Raw genomic sequence first — 20557 nt, forward strand, 5'->3', positions numbered from 1 at the left:
AGGTTACCCCCACTGGGGTTTCCCCCCCTCCTGGAGGTCCTTCTGAAGCTTCTTCGGAAGAACCCCCCAGGAAAAGATCATGCAAGAGGAAGCACGTTGACTCCCCTGATGAGTCTCTTACATCAGACACTGATCTCGATGATGCAGAAGGGTCCCCTAAGTCGTCCTCGGATGATGTCTCCTTTGCAGACATCCTGGAAGCCCTTAAACAACGAGGCGGCTGGCAGTCCAAACCCCCTTCTGCTGATGAGTCGGTGTTCCTTAAGGCCTTCGGGGCTCAGCCCTCCGCCTCCTGGGTGTCTCCGCCCTTCGAGCTCTTGGATTTGATCTGTCGAAGGCGGAACACCCAGTCTCTGTGGAACCGGTGCCTGCTCGTCCTAATAAATTCCTCTCGGCACCCCCTGAAAAAGAGTTTCTAACTAAAGGTGTGGCTGTAGATGCTTTGGTGGTGGCATCTGCTACCCAGCAAGATGTAGCAGAGGCTTTGACGTCCGTCCATCCTCCTAATAAGGAGTCTAGGAGCATGGATCGGTACGGAAAGCGCACCCTAAGTTCAGCGGCCTTTACATTAAGGTCCTTGAACTGCCTTGCGCACTTTACCAGATTTCAGAGGGATCTGATTAAAGAGCTTTCCGATACCCTCTTGGGTAACCTGCCTGAGGAGCTGGCCCAGTCGGTTGGCTCTCAGCTGACTACATTATCGTCCATTTCAAACTCGTCCATGAGGCTCATTTCTTATGGCCGAAGGCGAGTAGAGCGGCAGGTACAGGCATTGCTCTACGGAGACAAGCCTGGCTCCGCCTGTGTCATTTCGCGGAGGCCTTTAAGTCTTCCTTTGCCGACGCCTTTGATGGGTCCTCCTGTTTGGACCCAAGGTAAAGGACACACTGACCGCTGCGAACAGGAGGGTAAGACTCTGACTGCCGTGGGAGCACGATTTTCCACTCCCTTCGGCCTTATCCCAAGGCTAAAGAGGAGGGAAAATGTGGTTCCAGAGATCTCAGAAGCCTTACCCTCTCAGCAGGATGATCCCCTTCCAGAGGCAGGGGAGGGGGAAATTCTTCCGGAAGACGCCGTCCCAGAGGCGGCAGAGGCCCTCGCAACACTGGAGACCGCGAGTCCTTTCGTGGCTCTTCAGCCTTTCACAGTCCCTGAGGGATTGCCCGACTGTGCAGCTCCGGAGCCAGTCAGGGGTCGTTTTTCGAGGCACCTAAAAGCCTGGGAAGGTATCACTCAGGACCGATGGGTGCTTCGAATTATCGCCGGAGGTTCCTCCATCCCTTTCTTTCACTCTTCACCTCAGTCCAAAAAAATCCCGGACCCGCCACCCAGTCAACGGGGAAACTGCAGCCTCAGAAGTTTCAAAGCTGCTGCAAAAAGGAGTCATCCAACCGGTCCCCGCAGACCAGATCGGATTAGGGACTTACTCAAGGTTCTTTTTGGTGCCAAAAAAGACCGGGGAGTTGAGACCCATTTTAGATCTCAGCATTCTAAACCGTTCAGTCAAAAAGTCCAAGTTCCGAATGGTCACCCTACAAACCATTCTCCCATTGCTGGAGAAAGGTGTTTGGATGTGCTCCATAGATATCAAGGACGCTTATTACCATATCATGGTACATCAAGCGTCCAGGAGACATCTGCGCTTCAGCCTAGGAGGCAGTCATTTTCAGTTCCGCGCGCTGCCCTTTGGTCTCACCACAGCCCCAGGGTGTTCACCAAATGTTTGGCGGTCGTGACTGCTCACCTGAGAAGTCTAGGATTCCAGGTGTTTCCGTATCTAGACGACTGGCTCCTAACTGCCACCTCCAAGCATCTACTATTGCGGAGCCTACAAGCCACTATATCCCTGGGCAATTCCCTTGGAATCACCTTCAATTGGCCAAAGTCTGTGTTGCTGCCATCTCAACGCATAAGATTCATAGGGGTAGAGATAGACTCAAACCAAATGCGGGTCTATCTACCTACAGACAGAATACAAACCATTCAGGCTCAAGTTCGAGCCTTACTTCCCAGATCCAAAGCCCCAGCCAGAATGGTCCTGCAGCTATTGGGATCCATGTCTGCCACGGTTCTTCTAGTCCCCCTGGCAAGGTTGCACATGAGAATTCTCCAGTGGCTTCTTTCAGCTCAATGGTCCTTTCAGGAACTCCCTCTCAGTCACCTCATATGGATCACAGAAACCTGCAAATGGGACCTTCGCTGGTGGCTAGTGCCCTCCAATTTGGATCAGGGATGACCCTTTGTTCCACCACCTCCTGCGGCCACTTTGACCATGGACGCCTCCCAGATGGGGTGGGGGGGTATTCCCTGGGCAGGTCAGTCCAAGGCAAATGGCACCCAGAAGAGACCCTACTTCATATCAACATCCTAGAAATGAGGGCGGTGCTTCTGTCCCTTCAAGCCCTTCACGATTACCTCCCTCAGGGCGTAATTGCCGTTCACTCAGACAACATGTCAGTTGTCTGGTACCTGAATAAACAGGGAGGGACCAGATCCTATCCTCTTTGCAGAGAGGCCATGAGAGTCTGGGAATGGGCAGTGTCGACCAAACGCTTTCTAGTAGCTACTCATATCCCGGGCAAGTCCAATGTGATAGCCGACAGATTGAGCAGAACCATCCTCTCTCCTCACGAATGGTCTCTGAACATGACAGTTGCAAATCAGATTTTCAGCAAATGGGGAGTTCCGTGTTGCAACCTCTTCGCGACTCCACTGAATGCGAAGTGCAAAAAATTCTTCTCCCTAACCCCGGCTCCAGGGAAGAGCCCCATGGACGCACTAGCCCGTCCTTGGCCCACCGGCTTGCTTTATGCCTTTCCCCCAGTTCCTCTCCTTCCCAGGGTGATCCAAAAGGCATCTCTCTTGGGGAGCAAAATGATTCTAGTTGCTCCTTACTGGCCTCGTCAAGTATGGTTTCCCTATCTTCGGAAATATGCTCTGGAAGGTCCATGGTTCCTGGATCAGATCCCAGACCTTTTGGTTCATCAGTCGGGACTATTCCACCAGTCCCTACACACCTTAAAATTGACGGCTTGGCTCCTCCTCTTCCAACTATACTCAGGAGTCATACATTGGATCCAGAAGTTGTACACATCTTATCTTCGGCCCACAAGTCTGCTACAAAGAAATTGTATTCTAGCAAATGGAAAAGATTTGCCATTTGGGCTTAACTCCGGGGCCTGGATCCCATCACTATTCCCGTATCAGAAGTACTAAAATTTTTAACTTCTCTTTTCAATCAAGGCTCTTCAGTCTCTACCATCAAGGTTCAATTGGCAGCGATTTCCAATTTTCACGAATCTACAAACCCACCTTTAATGAGCAACAGATTGTATAAGACCTTCTTGAAAGGTGCTGCGCTTTTAAGACCTCCGATTTCTCATCCTGCTCCTCCATGGGATCTCGATGTAGTGTTATGCGCCTTAACTTCCTTCCCCTTTGAACCGGCAGCGACATGTGATCTAAAATTTCTATCGTGGAAGACTGCTTTTCTGGTGGCAATTACTTCTGCCAGAAGGGTTTCAGAGCTTCAAGCTTTGTCTGTAAAACCCCCGTATTTGGTTTTTCACAAAGACAGAGCATCTCTCAGGCCAAATCCTTCCTTTGTCCCTAAAGTTTGTTCCAGTTTCTGCCTACAACAATCATTAGAACTTCCAGTCTTCTTTCCGAAATATTCTAACAAAGCGGAGTTCATATTCCACACATTAGATGTCCACAGGCAGTTGCGTTTTTATTTAGATAGGACCAAACAAACAAGGAAAACAGATCAATTGTTTGTATCCTTTGCAGACAATAAATTGGGAAAAGCTGTCACAAAGGTCACTATTGCCAAATGGATCAGGGACTGTATTACTCAAGCTTATTCTTATTGTAACAAAGAGCTTACCACCTCTGTCAAAGCTCATTCTACAAGGGCTATGGCTACTTCGATAGCATTTCATTCTAAGCTTGCTATTAGTGACATTTGTGCTGCGGCTACATGGTCTTCCCCGCACACTTTTATTTCCCATTACAAATTGGATGTGGCATCTAGAGGACAAGCTTCATTTGGTTCCACAGTGCTCAGGAGTGTTTTCCAATGAGCCACCCAGGATTTAGGTGCTAGGGACGCTGTCCCATCAGTACAGAATGTAGGTGAGATAGGATCACATAACATCTTTTAGTTATGTACTTACCATAACTTTAGATGTTTGGGATCCATCTCGCCTACATTCCCAATAACCCACCCTCCTTCCCCCTTCCTTGGAGATCAGAGGATATCAGAAGGTCCGAATCCTGTTGTTTCATCTTGAAACATCTAACAATGTTATATAAACAAGTTGTGCTTGTGTGCATGATTGCGGACAAACAAGATCTGGGGGATTAGTGGTGGTGCATCCTGGGATAAGAAATAGCTCAGCCAATAAGAGGCCTCGCTCTATAGCATAAGCGTGCCTAGTCAGAGCCGAGGGATCGGCTCCGAGCCCATCAGTACAGAATGTAGGCGAGATGGATCCCAAACATCTAAAGTTATGGTAAGTACATAACTAAAAGATCCTGCACAGCCAACTCAGAACCCTAAATCTGGCCGCATGGCTGATAATCTAACCATTCAGAACACACCTCTCTCTAAAGCAGTTATGGATGTCCTTTTGGAGGCCAGGAGGCCCAGCACCAGAAAATTTTGTATAGAAAAATGGAAGAGATTCTGTGCTTGGAACCAGGCACAAGGAATGGACGTGCTTGTACCAAATATTTCTCTGATTTTACAATACCTAACAGATGTTGAACAAAGGCCTATCCTTCTCATCAATTAAGATCCATGCCTCTGCCATTTCAGCTCATTACAATACAGATCCACCTATTTTTTCACATCCACTGCTAAGGCAGTACCTCAGAGGGGCCAAAAACATAAGACCTCCAAGGAGAGCTCCAACACCTGCATGGGACCTCAATTTTGTCTTGGAAAAGCTCACGCTGCCTCCTTTTGAGCCAGCCAATACAACTGAGATAAAATACTTATGGAAAACAGCTCTGCTCCTAGCAATAACCTCAGCAAGAAGAGTCTCAGAGTTACAGGCACTAATGGTTGTGGAACCTTTTATTATTTTCCATCCAGACAGGGTTTCTCCAAGGACAAACCCAACATTTATGCTAAGGTAGTGTCCAGTGTGGCTCTTAACCAAACTATTCATTTGCCTTCCTTTTATCCAAACCCTCAGAATGAGGTGGAGAGACTTCTGCATTCTTTGGACATACACAGACAGCTACGATTCTACTTGGACAAAACTAAAGCCTTCAGAAAGACTGAGCAACTCTTAGTGGCATATGCTGCAGGATCACAAGGAAAAGCTATTTCAAAGCAGACTATTTCAAAATGGATAGGCCATTGCATTAGTTTCTGCTACTCACAACATGGCAAATCAGTGCCTAAGGGCATTAGGCCACACTCAGCCAGAGCAGCAGCCACTTCAGCAGCCTTCCTCAGAGGAGTACCAACCAAGGACATTTTGGAGGCTGCAACTAGGACTTCAGTGCACACTTTTACAAAGTGCTACCACTTACCTCTTTACTCTAAATCCAGAGCAGGCTTTGCCACTGCAGTTCTGCAGGGCCTCATAGCCACTCCTAATTCTATCTAGGCCCAGCCACCCAACCTCAGCTTTGGGATTCAACCCAAGTGTAATGACTGCAACAGTGAAACACGAACATAGTACAGTTGTGTACCTACCATAAATGTAGATGTTCGAGTGTATTCACTGTTGCAGTCCAGGTTACCCTCCCTCCATCCCCTTTCTTTGCTGGGACTTATCTTACTTCTCTATTCTATACAACCTATGTGGTGTATTTGCTTGTAGATGAAGGTAATGTTTATGTTTGTGCATGCTTTTTTATGAGCAGAATTTTTAGCCTACCCTTTTGGGGGCACCTGACATCTGGTGCAAGAAAAACTGAAGAAAATGGCGTCTGCTGCATCTTTTATACCCCTGGCGCACTGATGTCAGGGAAGAGGTGACAGCAACAGACGCCAGACCAGGACTTTGGAATTCAGGCCGACTGCGGGTAGCCTGGCAGCAGGATAACCCAAGTGTAATGATTGCAACAGTGAATATACTCGAACATCTACATGGTAGGTACACAGCTGTACTTTCTACTTGGACAGGACTAAACCCCAAAGGAAATCTGAACTACTACTGGTGGCAATTGCTGCAGGGACAGAGGGGAAGGCTATTTCAAAGCAAAACATTTCCAAATGGGATAGGCCATTGCATTCATTTCTGCGATAAGCACCATGGAAAACCTGTCCCACCAGGGGATCAGACCCCACTCAACCTGGGCTGCATCTACCTCTACAGCCTTTCTCAAAGGTGTACCTACCAAGGACATCCTAGAAGCTGCTACCTGGAGTTCTGTACATAATTCACCAAGCATTACCATTTGCCAATTTTTTCTAAATCCTGAGCTGGCTTTGCCACTGCAATTTTGCAGGGCCTTATAGCTGGTCCTAATGCTATCTAAATTCCTCCTCCCATTCTTATCTTTGGGAATCTACCCAAATGTAATGACTGCAACAGTGAAACATGAAGAACATAGTGCAGTTGCGTACACTTACCATAAATGTAGATGTTCAAGTGTATTCACTGTTGCAGTCCTGGTTACCCTCCCTCCAGCCCCCTGACTTTTTTTGGCTATACCTCTTCTCTCCTTTTCAATGCTTAAAAGCTTTCTGGTGTATTTGTCTTTTTGTTTGAGGTATAACTGTGTATATTTATAGATTTAATTGCTTCCCATTAGGGAAGCACCTGACATCTGGGGCAAGAATTACTAATGTAATGACGTTGCCTGCATGTTTTATACCCCTGACGACCTGACGTCATGGAAGAAGAGACAACAACCGATGTAGGACCCAAGACTTTAATCAGGCTGACTGAGGGCTACTGCAAGCAGATAACCCAAATGTAATGACTGCAACAGTGAATATACTTGAACATCTACATTTATGGTAAGTGTACACAACTGTACTTTCCTTGTCTATGGATAACTGTGGTCTTTCAAAGCAATTAGTTAATCATTTTTTTGTGAATCACTATTGCAGTAGTATTCACTCATCATGGGAACTAGCTTCTGGAAGACATCCACTTTGCCAGCCCATCTGTCAGAGCTCTGCAGACATTGCAGCCTTGCCTGCTTCTTCCTGGATGCAGGGATGCGTGTATTGCTTTAGGCCTATTTTGTGTTTGTGAAAAGTTTGATATCCTCTAGAGTTCCAAACAGATTTTTCAAAAGCTAAATACCACAGTGGGGAAATATTTCCTCTTGCTAAAGTGTATATTGGCTTTTTGGAGATGAGCGAGTTTGAGTAAAAATTGTCCCAATTCTTAAGGCTTGAAAAGTGTCAGATCCTGTACAAAGCATTCTCAAGATCCTTTTCTGCTTGTAAGAGTCCTGTCTCTCAGAATTTCAGATTTTATACAAATTTCTCTTGGAAGACCCTTAGAAAAAGAAAAGTCCTTCTCCATGTAAAAACAGACACTTAAAAGTAATACTTACAAGCAACTTGAAGAGTACAAGATGGCCTTCAAGATGGATTTGGCCAAGGAGTGGAAGTTTTCTCCCTTTGTGTTGGGCAAGCCCATGGATAAAGGAAGATGGGATCAGCAGTTTTCCAAACCCAGGCTGTGCATCATCTAACCTGCTCTCCTGTGGCTTCCCCCTCTAGAGGCAGACATGCCAGCAGCTTCTAGCACGTCCTCTCAGGTCTCATTCCATGTAGCAGGGATGCCAGATACAGAGGCCACATTATCAAATGTGACCATTCTCAGTGCCGTGTCAGTCTTGTCAGTGTTATGGCTCTGACTAGAAAGAAAATTTCTCTTTTGACTACCACAATCATCCTGGGGACAAGTGTTGTTACGGTTGCACCTTCAGAAGAGTTCAAATAGCTGAACTCTTTAGCCCATTCCACTCCTTTTCTCCAGAAGTTCATGCATCTTGTCTTGCTGGATTTTAATAGTTGACTGAGAAGCTATTCTCATTGTGGCAAAACTTGCAGCCCACTGCTGGTCAACACTCCATCTTGAAGCCTCTTACAAGGAAAAGACGGTTCCCCAAAGGGAATCATGATTTTCAATTTGAATCAATATCGAGGAAAACTTAATATATGCATAACAGATATCTCCTTTTGGATAGAACTGATGTGGTGAGATGCCTCATTCCTTGGGTTTCTTTCTGAAGTGCATCTCATGTGGAGAAAGCTTAATCTGTTATAGAAAAACTTCAGGTAGGAGTATAAGATGTCTGAGGCCAGAAAGAAACACCTGGACCTGCTAAGATTTGGATGACCAGACCCACTGCTTTACCCCGAATAATTATTTTGTACACCCTACTACACATAAAAAGTATCAGTCTTTAGTTAAAACTAACTGTGGAGTGTGTGAGTCTGTTGAGATGTATACACACGCTTGTGTTTATGTCCGTACATACTTACATACACCAAATTATGATGCTTGCTCTGCATTTCCGGTAGGAACTCTGTTAGTGTATAGAATATATGAAACAGTGTAAGAAACTTCTCTGTGTGGAAGATTTTCGGTTCATATATATCTAATTAATCACTGTATATTAATAAGATCAGATAATAGTAGTAGAAGTACCGAACTTAAATTTGTGCTTAGTCAAAAATAATAAAAATATAATTTTAAATATTATACAGAATTACTATGTATTCAAAAGTAATCCAAGCAGGGTAGACTGTCTGTTTCCTGTCAAAAATCCTTTATAAAGTACACAGACAAGCGATCCAAGTAAAACAAGAATAACAGAATAATAGATGTCCTTCTGTTGTCATGTTGCAATATTCATTACAGTATGGAGGTTGCTGCCTGCAGCGCTGACATCCGGCCAGTATACCAAAGTCTTTGGAGCAGGAGGGTACATGTGACGTCCTGTGTCAGAGCCATAAACCGACGTAGGCTATAAATGTGACGTCTGCACATATCCTCTTCAGAATTTTTCTGCCGCAGTGAATGTCGGGCTCCTGTTCACCATTTCAGGAAACAGATCACTCGTTTTTCAGACCGCTACAATCAACCACTACAGGTAAGTACACTGTTGGGTTTTCTTTGTCTTTTGTTAGTTTCTAAGATGTACGTGTCCACTAGAAAGGGGAAGTGTGCTTGTTGGAGACAAATTCCTCACAAGGACACGCATGAAAAGTGAGTTTTCTATTTAGGCGAAGCCCGGCCATACGTTCTGCCCCATTTGTAAATCCTTTGTCCCTAAGACTCTCTGCAGCTGTCTGGCCGTGTTAAAACTATACTTAGAAAATCAAAAGCTCTGGCATCTCGCGCTCGGTATGGAGAGTGGAGCAGGCCCGTCTGATGAGCTGCCATGGAAGAAGGCCAAGAAAGTCAGGCCGGATTCCCAAGCTGTGCCTCAGGCGTCCGGAGAGATTCTTGAGGCAGATGAAAGCCTGGGATCTTTTCAGACCTCCATTTCCCAACCAGACCCAGGAACCTCGATGGAAGCTGAGATGGCGGAAACAAGTATGTCCGCTGAGGTTAATCAGTCATCGTATCCTGATGGTGGAGGGGAACCACGGCTTGTACAGTTGGAAGGGCCTACTCTTTCCCTACCATCCACCCAGACGTTGGCTCCCACACATACTCGGCCGTCAGCCCCTATGAGGAGGAAACAAAAACTTAAACATCCTGAGCCTCAACCTGTTCCTGGATGGGAAGTTTTCTCCCAGAGTCTTTTTAAGGCATTCCAGGCCTTAGACACAACAACCACCAGCTGCTGCTCCTTCAGGACACCCTCTAGATATCAGAGGAAGAGTACTCCTCTTCTTAGGAATCACTGATCTATGGTTCACAATTTGATTCCCCTAAGGATTTTATCATCCCTGCGTCTCCTGGGAAAGAATTCACCTTTTGGGTCACAATTTCCCTCATGAGGAAACATTTTAAGTGGCAGGCCTCAGAGGTCTCTGACACTAAGAAAAGTTACTTTGACCTGCTACAAATGGAACAACCATCCCCCTGTACTGTGCCTCCTTTGCTACCTGCCTTCCAGGGTGCCTTCTTGGCCACTTTACAGGCTCCAGATTCCCAACCCCTAGCATCTAAATGTCCTGACCATTTTTACAAGGTGCCGCAGGACACCCAATTCCTATTCAGAAACCCTCCTGCAGACCCAGCAGTTATTGCAGTTTCTGCTGATAAAGCTTCCAGACAGTTACCTTCTGCTGCTCTCTATCCTACTGATAAAGACAGCAAATTCATGGACAAACTAGGAAAAAGTGTATACCTCCTGTACTCTGGCTGTAAAAGCTCTCAATTACCAAACCCACATGGCTAGGTATGTCCTGGAGAACATTTCCAAAGCTGCTACCCTCATCACTGAGGTTCCTGATTCATCAATAAAAACCCAACTAAACACCTTACTTTCCACAGCATCTCCGGTGACTAGGTACTCCAAGTGCAGCTGTGATGCTGTGGAAGCCTCCTCAAAATCTGCTGCATCAGCTTCAGTACTGAGGCAATATTCCTAGATGAAACTTCAGCCACTTCCTATGGATGTGCAAACTAAACTGCTTGATGCCCCACTGGACAATAAAGCCATTTTTGGACAAGCTTCAGCAGAACTTAAATCCCTTCAAGAAAAGGGAAAAGAACTACAAAACCTGAAGCATTTACTGGTGTCTCCTATCTCCACATATCACAGAAACTACCCACAAATAACTTTCTTTGTCAGGAGACAGTCCTTCCACTGTGCACCTCAGCCTAAGGGACGTAGGCAAGCTAGGAAAAGCTCTACTCCCAGGTTTCCTTCCACCCCCTTGTCCACCCCCTTTCGGAGCTAGTCTGACCAAACCAGACCACCTCCACTGTGACTTCCAACATCTAAACTCCAACACTCCCCTATCTCTTCATATCACCCTTTCCATATCCTCCTGGCGGAAAATCACATCAGAAAACTGGGTCATCTCCATCATTCAGAGGGGATACTTTGACTTGGTGGATCTTTCTCCCCTTCCAGGGGACTCCTCAACCTCCATCAAGCCAAACTCATCTTTTCCCCACCATCATTCAACAATTGCTAGCTCAGGGCACCATAGAGCAGGTACCTTCCCCACAAAGAAGCAAATGTTTTTACTCCAGAATGTTTCTGGTACCAATAAAAGATGGTGCATGGAGACCAATTCTGGATTTATCTTTCCTAAACCTATTCCTCAAGGTACCCAGTTTCAAAATGATTACCTTACCTTGCTCCTACCACTCATACTAACATAGGCCTTCATTGTAGCTTTGGATTTGAAGGATGCCTACCTTCACATTCCTACACACCCGGATTACAGGAAATTCCTATGCTTTGCAGTAGGTTCCTGCCATTTTCAATTCTCTGCATTGCTCTTTGGACTCTCCAGTGCTCCTCGAGTGTTCACAAAGTGTCTAGCACCTTTTATTGCTCACTGCAGAACACAGGGTATACAAATATACCCATATCAAGATGACCTGTTAATTCTTTATCAGGAAAGACCTCCTACACCACCTACAACAGGTGATCTCCACCCTGACTCAGTTTGGATTCACTATAAACAAGGAAAAGTCTCACCTGATCCCCACTCAAGACCTGGTCTTCTTGGGAAGCAAGATCAGAACAGACAACATGAAAGCCTTCATTCCAGACCAAAGGACCTTGGACCTTTCCCTCTTCAACAAACGAATCACCCTCAATTCTTTGCCAGCACAAGAATTTCTAAGGATGTTAGGCCACATGGCATCCGTGATACCCATGTTGCCCCTGGCAAGACTACACATGAAAAAAATCCAGTGCATCCCGAAGAATGTATGGAGCCAACACTCTCATCCCGTGGATACCCCCCTTCCCCTCCTTCAGTGTCTGAGGCAGGAACTTCAGTGGTGGATCTGTGCCATCAGCCTCAACCATGGACCCCCCCCTTACAGGTATCTGCCCCCTACAACAGGTCTCTGCAGATGCATCAAACATGGATAGGGTGCAGTGCTACTACACAACCAGAAGCAATTCACTGTACAGGGAAAATGATCCACACTAAGACAAAGGGACCATATCAATATCAAGGAAATGAGGGCACTTCTTCTAGCTCTACAAACCTTCAAATCGGCTCTACGCCCAGGAACCCTGAAAGTGATCATGAAAATGTGACTGTCCTGTGGTACATAAATGGGGGAATGAGATCCTACTCTCTTTGCAGCCTAGCCACCCAGATCTGGACCCTAGCATCATCGCTGCAGATTCATCTGATAGCAGTGTACATCCCCTCCACAGAGAATGTTATGGCAGATACTCTCAGCAGAACTACAAGCACCCTCTCATGAATGGATGCTTCACAGAGAGATATTCTTAGGTCTTATCCACAGGTGGGGTATTCTGCAAGCAGATCTATTCACCTTCTCCCAGAACAGACAGATGCCCATGTTCTCAAGCCTGGAAAGTGGACGCCTTCTTCTTTTCTTGGGTGGGGATGTATCTCTATGCCTTCCCACCCATCACACTGATTCAGAAGGTCCTCCTGAAAATCCAGAGGGACAGACTCAAAATCCTGTTGGTGACCCCCTTTTGGCCAAGCCAGCATTGGTTTCCCCTTCTCTATCTACTAGCCAAGGGCAATCATCACAGGTTACCCCACCGACTATATTTGCCGTTGGCTAGTAATTAGAGAAGGGCAATCATCACAGGTTACCTCACCGAATAGACTTGCTCACACAGGACAGGGGATCCCTACTACAGCCACAGGTGAACAATCTAAAACTGCCCTGATGGGTGATATGGTTCTAATCCCCTTCAGACACCTGTACTCAGAGGGACATACTCAATGTTCTGCAGGAGGCCAGAAAGCCTAGTACCAGTAGTATGTATCTAAATGGAAGAGATTCTCCAGGTGATGTCAAAGGAAAAAACAGAACCCTATGACTATTCCTGTATCCTTGGTCCTTTCCTATTTGTGTCAGCTCCTTCATTCAGGGCTAACTTATTCTTCAGTTAAGGTCCATTTATCTGCTATCTCTGCTGGTCTCCCCTTGCTACCTCCTCTGGCTTCTAGATTGGAGGTCAAGCTTTTCCTGAAAGGGGTACTCAATATTAGACCCCCTCGGAAGCCTACACCCCCCCCTTTGGGACTTGAATTTTGTACTAGAAAAACTTACATTGCCACCTTTTGAACCAGCACATTCAGTATCCCTGAAACTGTGTACCCTGTAAACACTTCTGCTAGTGGCCCTTACATTTACTAGGAGGGTGTCAGAGACACAAGCCCTTATGGCTTTCCCTTCTTACCTTATTTTCCACAAGGACAGAGTTGCCCTCAGGACTAACCCCTCCTTCATGCCTAAAGTGGTTAGTGAGCTCTCATTAAACCAGACCATTAACCTTACCTGTTTTTTATCCTCTCCCTCAGAATCCCTCAGAGAGGACACTTCATTCATTAGATGTCCACAGACAACTGAGGTACTACTTAGACAAAACCAAACCTATTTGAAAGTCTGACCAACTATTCATTTCCTTCCATGCAAGGGCTTTAGGGAAGGCAGTCTCTAAACAGACCATTTTTCATGGATCTCTAAGACCATTGGCATATGCTATTCCAGTCATGGAAAAACTTTACATGGACATGTCAAGTCCAACTTCACCAGGGCAGCTGCTTCCTCAGCTGCCTTTTTGAAAGGGTTTGATTACGCCTCAATTTTAGAAGCTGCTACTTGAGCTTCAGTGCACACCTTTATCAAACATTACAAACTGGACCTAGCTTCCAGAATAGAGCTGGGTTTGCCTGATCTATTCTACAAGGTCTTATTGACCAGGGACCCCACTCCTCCACCCAGGCTCATACCTAAAAGCTTTGATACTCTCCCTACTGTAATGAATACTGCAACTTGAGAATAGAAGGACATAGAATAGTTGTGTAAGAACTTACCATAACCTTAGATGTCCTTCTCTTCCATGTTGCAGTATTCAGTCCCTCCTTCCTACAACCTCTAATTTACCTCTCTAATCTACTGTTACTTTTCTGTGGGGATGGTAGTCACTCACCCTCTTAACCTCTCCGCTACACACAGACTGTCAAGTACCCTGTGGTCTAGTCTACATGCGAGTCTCAAGGGTCTTCCCTTTATGACCCTCTTTAACCCTCCAGGGGTACTACGGTATGCAGCAGTCCATTCTAAAGAGGGTACGTGCAGACGTCACATTTATAGCCTATGTCAGTTTATGGCTCTGACATAGGACGTCATACATACCCTCCTGCTCCAAAGACTTTGGCATACTGGCCAGATGTCAGCGCTGCAGGCAGCAACTTCCCTACTGTTATGAATACTGCAACATGGAAGAGTAGGACATCTAAGGTTATGGTAAGTTCTTAAACAACTATTCTTTTCATCACAAGCTTTCTAAATGTGTGTGTGTGTGTGTGTGTGTGTGTGTGTGTGTGTGTGTGTATATATATATATATATATATATATATATATATATATACTTTTTGTCAGGTAAGGGAGTGGTTTATTGTGCTGTAAAGCAGTGCATTGGTATACATGTTAAATTCATATCCTTTGCTGGTCCTGCACTGCTTAGTAGCTGTCATGATAGTAAAACCGTTATGTACTTTAAATTAAATTAATAATAAACTTGGTACCTCTTATTAACCAGATTATTAAGTCTGTGTTTTTATCCAGGACAATATACTACATGGCTGGAAATATATAAACCTCAGACCATTTGGCAATCTAAAAATGTATATAAGTGTATACATATATATTTTGCATGTAAAAAATCCATTGTGCAAACCATATTCTATTTCCATAACCTGTTGTTAACAAAGATCACTTTTGTCCTAGACTTCTTCAGGTCTGTGTACAAGAACCCTGAAAAACTATCTACAAAAAATACTATTGTATAATTAATTAACTAGTATTGTTATTAAACATTTTAAATGAAGTGGAAAAATAAGAAAAAAATGTATGATAGAAACAAGGTATACACTTCTATTAAAATTATTTACCATGGTATTTAAAACCAACTGGAGGAATAAAGTAAAATAAAATAAGTCATGTAAACAATGTGGCAATTTTCTAAGTTACATTACAATTTTAAGTGAACAGTAGTAGTTTAGTCCAGGCTTCCTGATAAAGTTCAGCTTTAATTGTCACATCAGTTCACGTTTTTCCAGCATATTCAGGATGCCTCCTTCAAGATCATCCATGTCTGTGTGATCCAGTATCTAGGACTTAAAACCTGTGTGTCTTTTGTGCAGAGCAGGATGTTTTGCTAGTGCATTATTTTTACATCCTGAGCGGACTTCTGCCAGATGACATGAATTCCTATGCTCAAGTTTATTTACAGTCTTGCCCACATAAAATTCATCACATTCATTGCACTGTGTCCTGTGAATTACTTTTGTAGTGTTGCAGTCACCCCTGCACCGGTCTAAATGATTTTCTTTAAATAAGAGCAATAAAAACTATCACCTTGTTGTATAAATATACAAAATATACAATTAGCTTCGCATCTTTTAGTGTTTCTCATATTACATACCTCTCAACTGTACAGATTTTCACAGAGTGTCCAGATTTTTGCCTCATATTTGTGCTCCATTTTTCATAAAATTGTGGTTTTCTGGCAAATTAGTGAGAAATCATCAAAGACTGAAGTTAGAAAATAATGACAGGCATTTGAGTTTCAGACTTCGTACCCTTCAGAAAATTCATGTGCAAAACCTGTTATTCTGTCAGCTTTCTAAGTTTGTAAGAGCAATTTTTAAAAATTGTCCTTATTTTTGGGCCTTTGTCCCAATATTTTTATTTTAAGGGTTTGTCCAGATTTCTTGCTGTAAGAGGTTGAGAGAAATGCTCATATAGTCTAGGTTTAAATTCAACAAAACTTCCGTTTGCTTTCCTGTAAACAAAGGCTGGGGCTTCACCCAAGATGTTAATCACAAAAGGGTTTCCTGTGACAATCGTCCAGTTTTCTTTAATAATATTTTTGATACTGTGATAATCCAAAGTGTAGGTCAGGATGCAGCTACTTTTGCATTTCTTGGTTTGAGACTTTGGGGATACCACGGAGAATATTTTTTGTAAAGAATATATGAATACCTTAGAGCTGTTAAGCAAGTTAAAATCAAGCATACATTAGTAGAACACTTTTGTTTTGTATAAAACTTTTTAGAAGGTTTCGTTTTAATGGCTATGGATAAAGTCTGTTTTAACAAAATATGTGTATGAACAGTGTGCTGATAAATGGAAGGTAAAAGTGGCAAGTGTTTTTGAATGTCATCAAAATACCAGGCTTAAATCAGGCCGTTAATTTGAAACCCAGAGAGGTTTGAGGCATAAGCTGTAGCTTTAAATTGCACTTGTATTTTTTGCTACTTGCTACTCAACCTGCAAGTTAATACGCAAGGCTAGATATAAAGCTTGCTGTGTTTCAACCTTTTTAATGGGCTGATGGAAGTATTTTTGGGATGAAAGCAGTTACTGTTCTGCAGTTTTGCTGGTATGGGGTAAAGTGAAATTTTACAATACTGGCTGTTGTATTTAGCTTGTTTGTACTGTATTGATGTCATATTTACTGCCACTTTGTGCCTATGCATTACCCCAGGTTGTTTTTTCTTTGTTTGGCAAGTACTTAATTATCTTATCTGTTGTAGCCTTTGAAGCGGCATTCGAATGTTGTATATGGTAAAGAGGTTACCTCTGATCATGGAAGACCAGTGGATCGAAGTGCTGAAGTACTGAACCTTGTGAATGGAGATCGCTGTACAGTGCAGAACAGGAACTTTACCGTTCTGTTCATTGTAGTGCGATCTCAGACTTGGTATATTTAAGTTGCGATCTCAGACTTGGTACATTTAAGTTGCAGGGCATATGGGGGGGTACAGGGGGACTTGCCCGCCCCCCTGCAAAAATGTGAAATAAGAAATTTTCATGTTTTATTTATTTATTTATTTATTTTTGTAGGTTCGATATTTCTAAAACGATGAGTGAGATCACCTAAATGAAAACTGCAGCCAAGCTGGAACTTCTTTTTAATGGACAATTTCAGGCCAGTAAAGCCAAACCCCGCTCTGCTTGTGCTGTGCTGATGAGGTCATAACAAGGTCGAAATATGCATATCTAGAGCTAGTGGGATTTGGCTTTATTGGCCTGAAATTGTCCATTAAAATGACGAAACAAGTCATGGGCATTCAGAATTCCCAATTAGCTGAAACACCTGGTGTTCATAAGGGTAATTTGCATATATCCCATGGGCCTCTGATTCAAGAGGTTTGAGAGGTCACTCATTGGAAGTTCCAGCTTGGCTGGAGTTTTCATTTAGTTTTTACAGATTGTTTTTCCTGTGTGATCTTCTCACTCATTGTTTCAGTTTATGTGGGACATTTTGCAGTCACCCTAATGATAATGGACATCAGTTGGGTATAACAACCCTGTGTTTCTTATGCTTGGTTAAATACTCTCTTTTTACTGTGCTGATGAGGTCATAAGGCCAAAATATGCATATACACAGCTAGTGGGAGATTTGGCTTTACTGGCCTGATATTGTCCATTAAAATGACACAAGTCATGGGCATTCAGAATCGCCAATTAGCTGAAACACCTGTTGTTCTTAAGGGTCATTTGCATATATCCCATGGGCCTCTGATTCAAGAGGTTTCAGAGGTCACTCATTGGAAGTTCCAGTTTGGCTGGAGTTTTCATTTAGTTTTGACAGATAGGATCGATATTTCTGCACTTCGATCCTCTGGTCTTCTACGATTAGAGGTTCAGTGTTCTGAAATTTCAATCCTTCATAGTGAATAGATAGATATAAAGTAAACTCTGTTAACCAAAACCCATGGGGATTGCTAGATGCCAGATAACTGTAGTTTCTGGTTGCTTGAGAGTTACTATCAAAAGTAGGCCTGACTAGTGCTGTACCCTGTACTTTTTAGATTGGTTTAACTTGTTCTCAGGAGGTTGTGGAGAGTGGGAATTTATTCCTATCTTCCTTTTTAAAACTCTGAAAATGTAAGGTATGTTTCTGGGGGTGGGGGGGACGAAGTGCAACAGATGAAAATTGTACTGTATTTCTTCGAATTTTTTTTTTTTTTTTTTTTTTTGCCATTTGCTTGAGTTCCGGTTAACTGACAGTTTGTGTGTGTGTATGTATATGTATATATATATATATATATACTTCAGTAGATCGAACTTTTACAAGTTCAAACCACATATGGCCGAGAAAATATGTTCGAACTCGTAAAAGTTCGTACACTGAAATAAAAACACACAAAACAATAAAACACAAAACTAAACTTCTATAGCAGGGAGGCTACGCCCCGTGCACCCCCACACCCCCTTACTTAAATATACGAACTCCGAGATCGCACTACATTGCGGAAATGGGAAATCTTCCCTTTCCGCTCTGTATGGAGATCTCCATTCAGTCCGATGTAACTTTTACAAGTTTGAACATATGGTCTTGGCCATATGTGGTTCGAATTTGTAAACGTTCAATCGACTGAAGGGGACCCATATATATCTTGTGTGTGCGAGCGCACTAATTAAAAAATTAAAATATATGTTTTGTTATACTGTTTTAAAGTGAACTTTTCCCTGCAATTTATTGTGCTTAATTAATATTGTCTTCTTTAGTGAAAAAAAGAAGGAACATGAGCGTGAAGAACTTTGGAGAAAGTTGGAGGAATTAAAGCTGAAAAAAACCATGTCAGAGATACAGAGTAATGCAAACAATATCCAGATTGCCCTGACCAGTAAAGCAGGTGCCAAATAAAGTCCTCTAGACAATGCACAACTATTGCTGCTGGATAGATATTCTTTTGTATACAAGATATTTTTTTAAATATGTAAAAACTACAAAACAAACCTCATCAGTATGGTGTAAGATTATTAAAAAGGCCAACTATTTTTGGGTTATCTGTAAATGAAAAAAATTAAAAGAAATGGTTTCATACTACAGTGTGGCAGCAGTATATTTGTTATCTTTTTATGTCTGTATCATTAATTTACTATGTCAGTTTTAAGAAAGGTTTCACAAAATAAATTAATTTTATTATATTTGATATGAGTGCAGAATTTATGGGAGTGGTGAGAATTATGACTTGAACCCTTTTCCTAATTGTGCTGCACATAGAGAATTGCAATGTAAATTATAATTTTTGTATTTTATATGTGTGTGCAGTGCTGCAAACCTTGAGAAAGCTCAACAAGACGTTTTAGCTCTGCTGTATTTCTTCATAAAAAGCCACAGTATCTTTTTGCACACATTTATATTAAGTACTTAAGCTATACTTATATTTTTAGCAAGTTTTTTTTTTTCATTTCTGAAGTCTTGGACATGTGTTCCTGCTTGGTCAGGAGGAGAAAACAAACCAAAGAGGATAATAGAAGATGAGTTACAGCAGTAGGATTTGTATTTGCACTGATACTTATTTTCTTGTATAAAATGCAGCACATACCAGTGGTTTGTCTTATAACAGATGAAATAAATTTATAAGGAAAATGAGACCATTTGTATATAGTAGAAACTTTGATATTTTTGCTGACTGTAACTGAGAGATGGTTTTATGTAAAGAAGTAAAGCAAATTATACAAAACAGGCTTAAAGAAGTTTACCATAAAATCTTATGTTTTTTCCTTAAAACAAGTTTGTCCAGTGCATTTGATGTTGAGTACCATTCCAGTTTCTGTGAATATATATTTGTGTGAAAATTGTTTTGTAATGAAAGACCTTCTCTAGGGTTTTGAGCAGCATTAAATAAAGTCTACTTTGTTTATACTTTGTGGTATACATTTGGTAGCCTTTTAAAAGTGTATATCTTTGAAACCTGCAGAAGAAAACAATAGTCTTTATGTATTTCTTCCGATATTGAAGCCATTCATTTATACACTTAATTAAAATAATTGTCATACTGCATGAAGCACAGTGAGTTGGAAGCCCCTTTCACAGAGACAGCCCAAGGACACCTTTGCAAGATACATAGAGAAATTAAATCAGGTCAAAACCCAAGTTAGCAGTACATGACTATTATTTTATTAATTTATTAACCAGGTAAGCCCACCGGACACAAGAGTCCCTTTTCAAGGGTGACATGGAAGCATTGTATCGTAAAGTGACTTGCTCAGAGTCAAACAGTAGGTAGCTGGAGATGCACAGGATCAAACTTTGTACCCTGGGCAATAGAAAGCAGGTTGTTAAGAAATCAGTTTTAGTTCTCTGCATTCAGTGCCAGACTAACATCAGATGTCCTTCTGTTCTTTACATATGTGTTGTCTTCTGCCCTATGACCCAACCTCCAGCCAGTATACAACAGCTTTTAGACACTGCCAGTATGTGGGATGTCACACTTGTGATCTGACAATGTCAGCCATAAAAAGGATGTCTGCACGTACCATCCTCAGAATATTTCTGTCACCATTCGAAAGGTTGACTCCTACATATGGTCTGAAGTCAGATTTTGTGTGTTGCTTCAGTGCCCCATTCAGCATTTATTTTCTTCCTACTGCCTTTGTTATTGTTCATGTCATCCAGGAAGGGCAAGTGTAGG

The 20557-nt window shown here is 42.8% G+C and overlaps 1 protein-coding gene across 1 annotated transcript in view; it reads left to right on the plus strand.

Moving 5' to 3' along the window:
* PPP2R5A (protein phosphatase 2 regulatory subunit B'alpha) overlaps positions 1-19788 on the plus strand; it is a gene marked incomplete in the record, with an annotated part of 2279188 nt that extends 2259400 nt beyond the window's left edge. The window contains 1 exon segment of the mRNA XM_044055395.1: positions 18645-19788. Coding sequence (XP_043911330.1) covers positions 18645-18783 — 139 coding nt within the window.
* Positions 19789-20557: the final 769 nt, after the last annotated feature.

This window comes from Protopterus annectens, chromosome 1.part2 (assembly GCF_019279795.1).
Source record: "Protopterus annectens isolate FY-2018-M chromosome 1.part2, PAN1.0, whole genome shotgun sequence".
NCBI classification, from domain to species: domain Eukaryota; kingdom Metazoa; phylum Chordata; order Ceratodontiformes; family Protopteridae; genus Protopterus; species Protopterus annectens.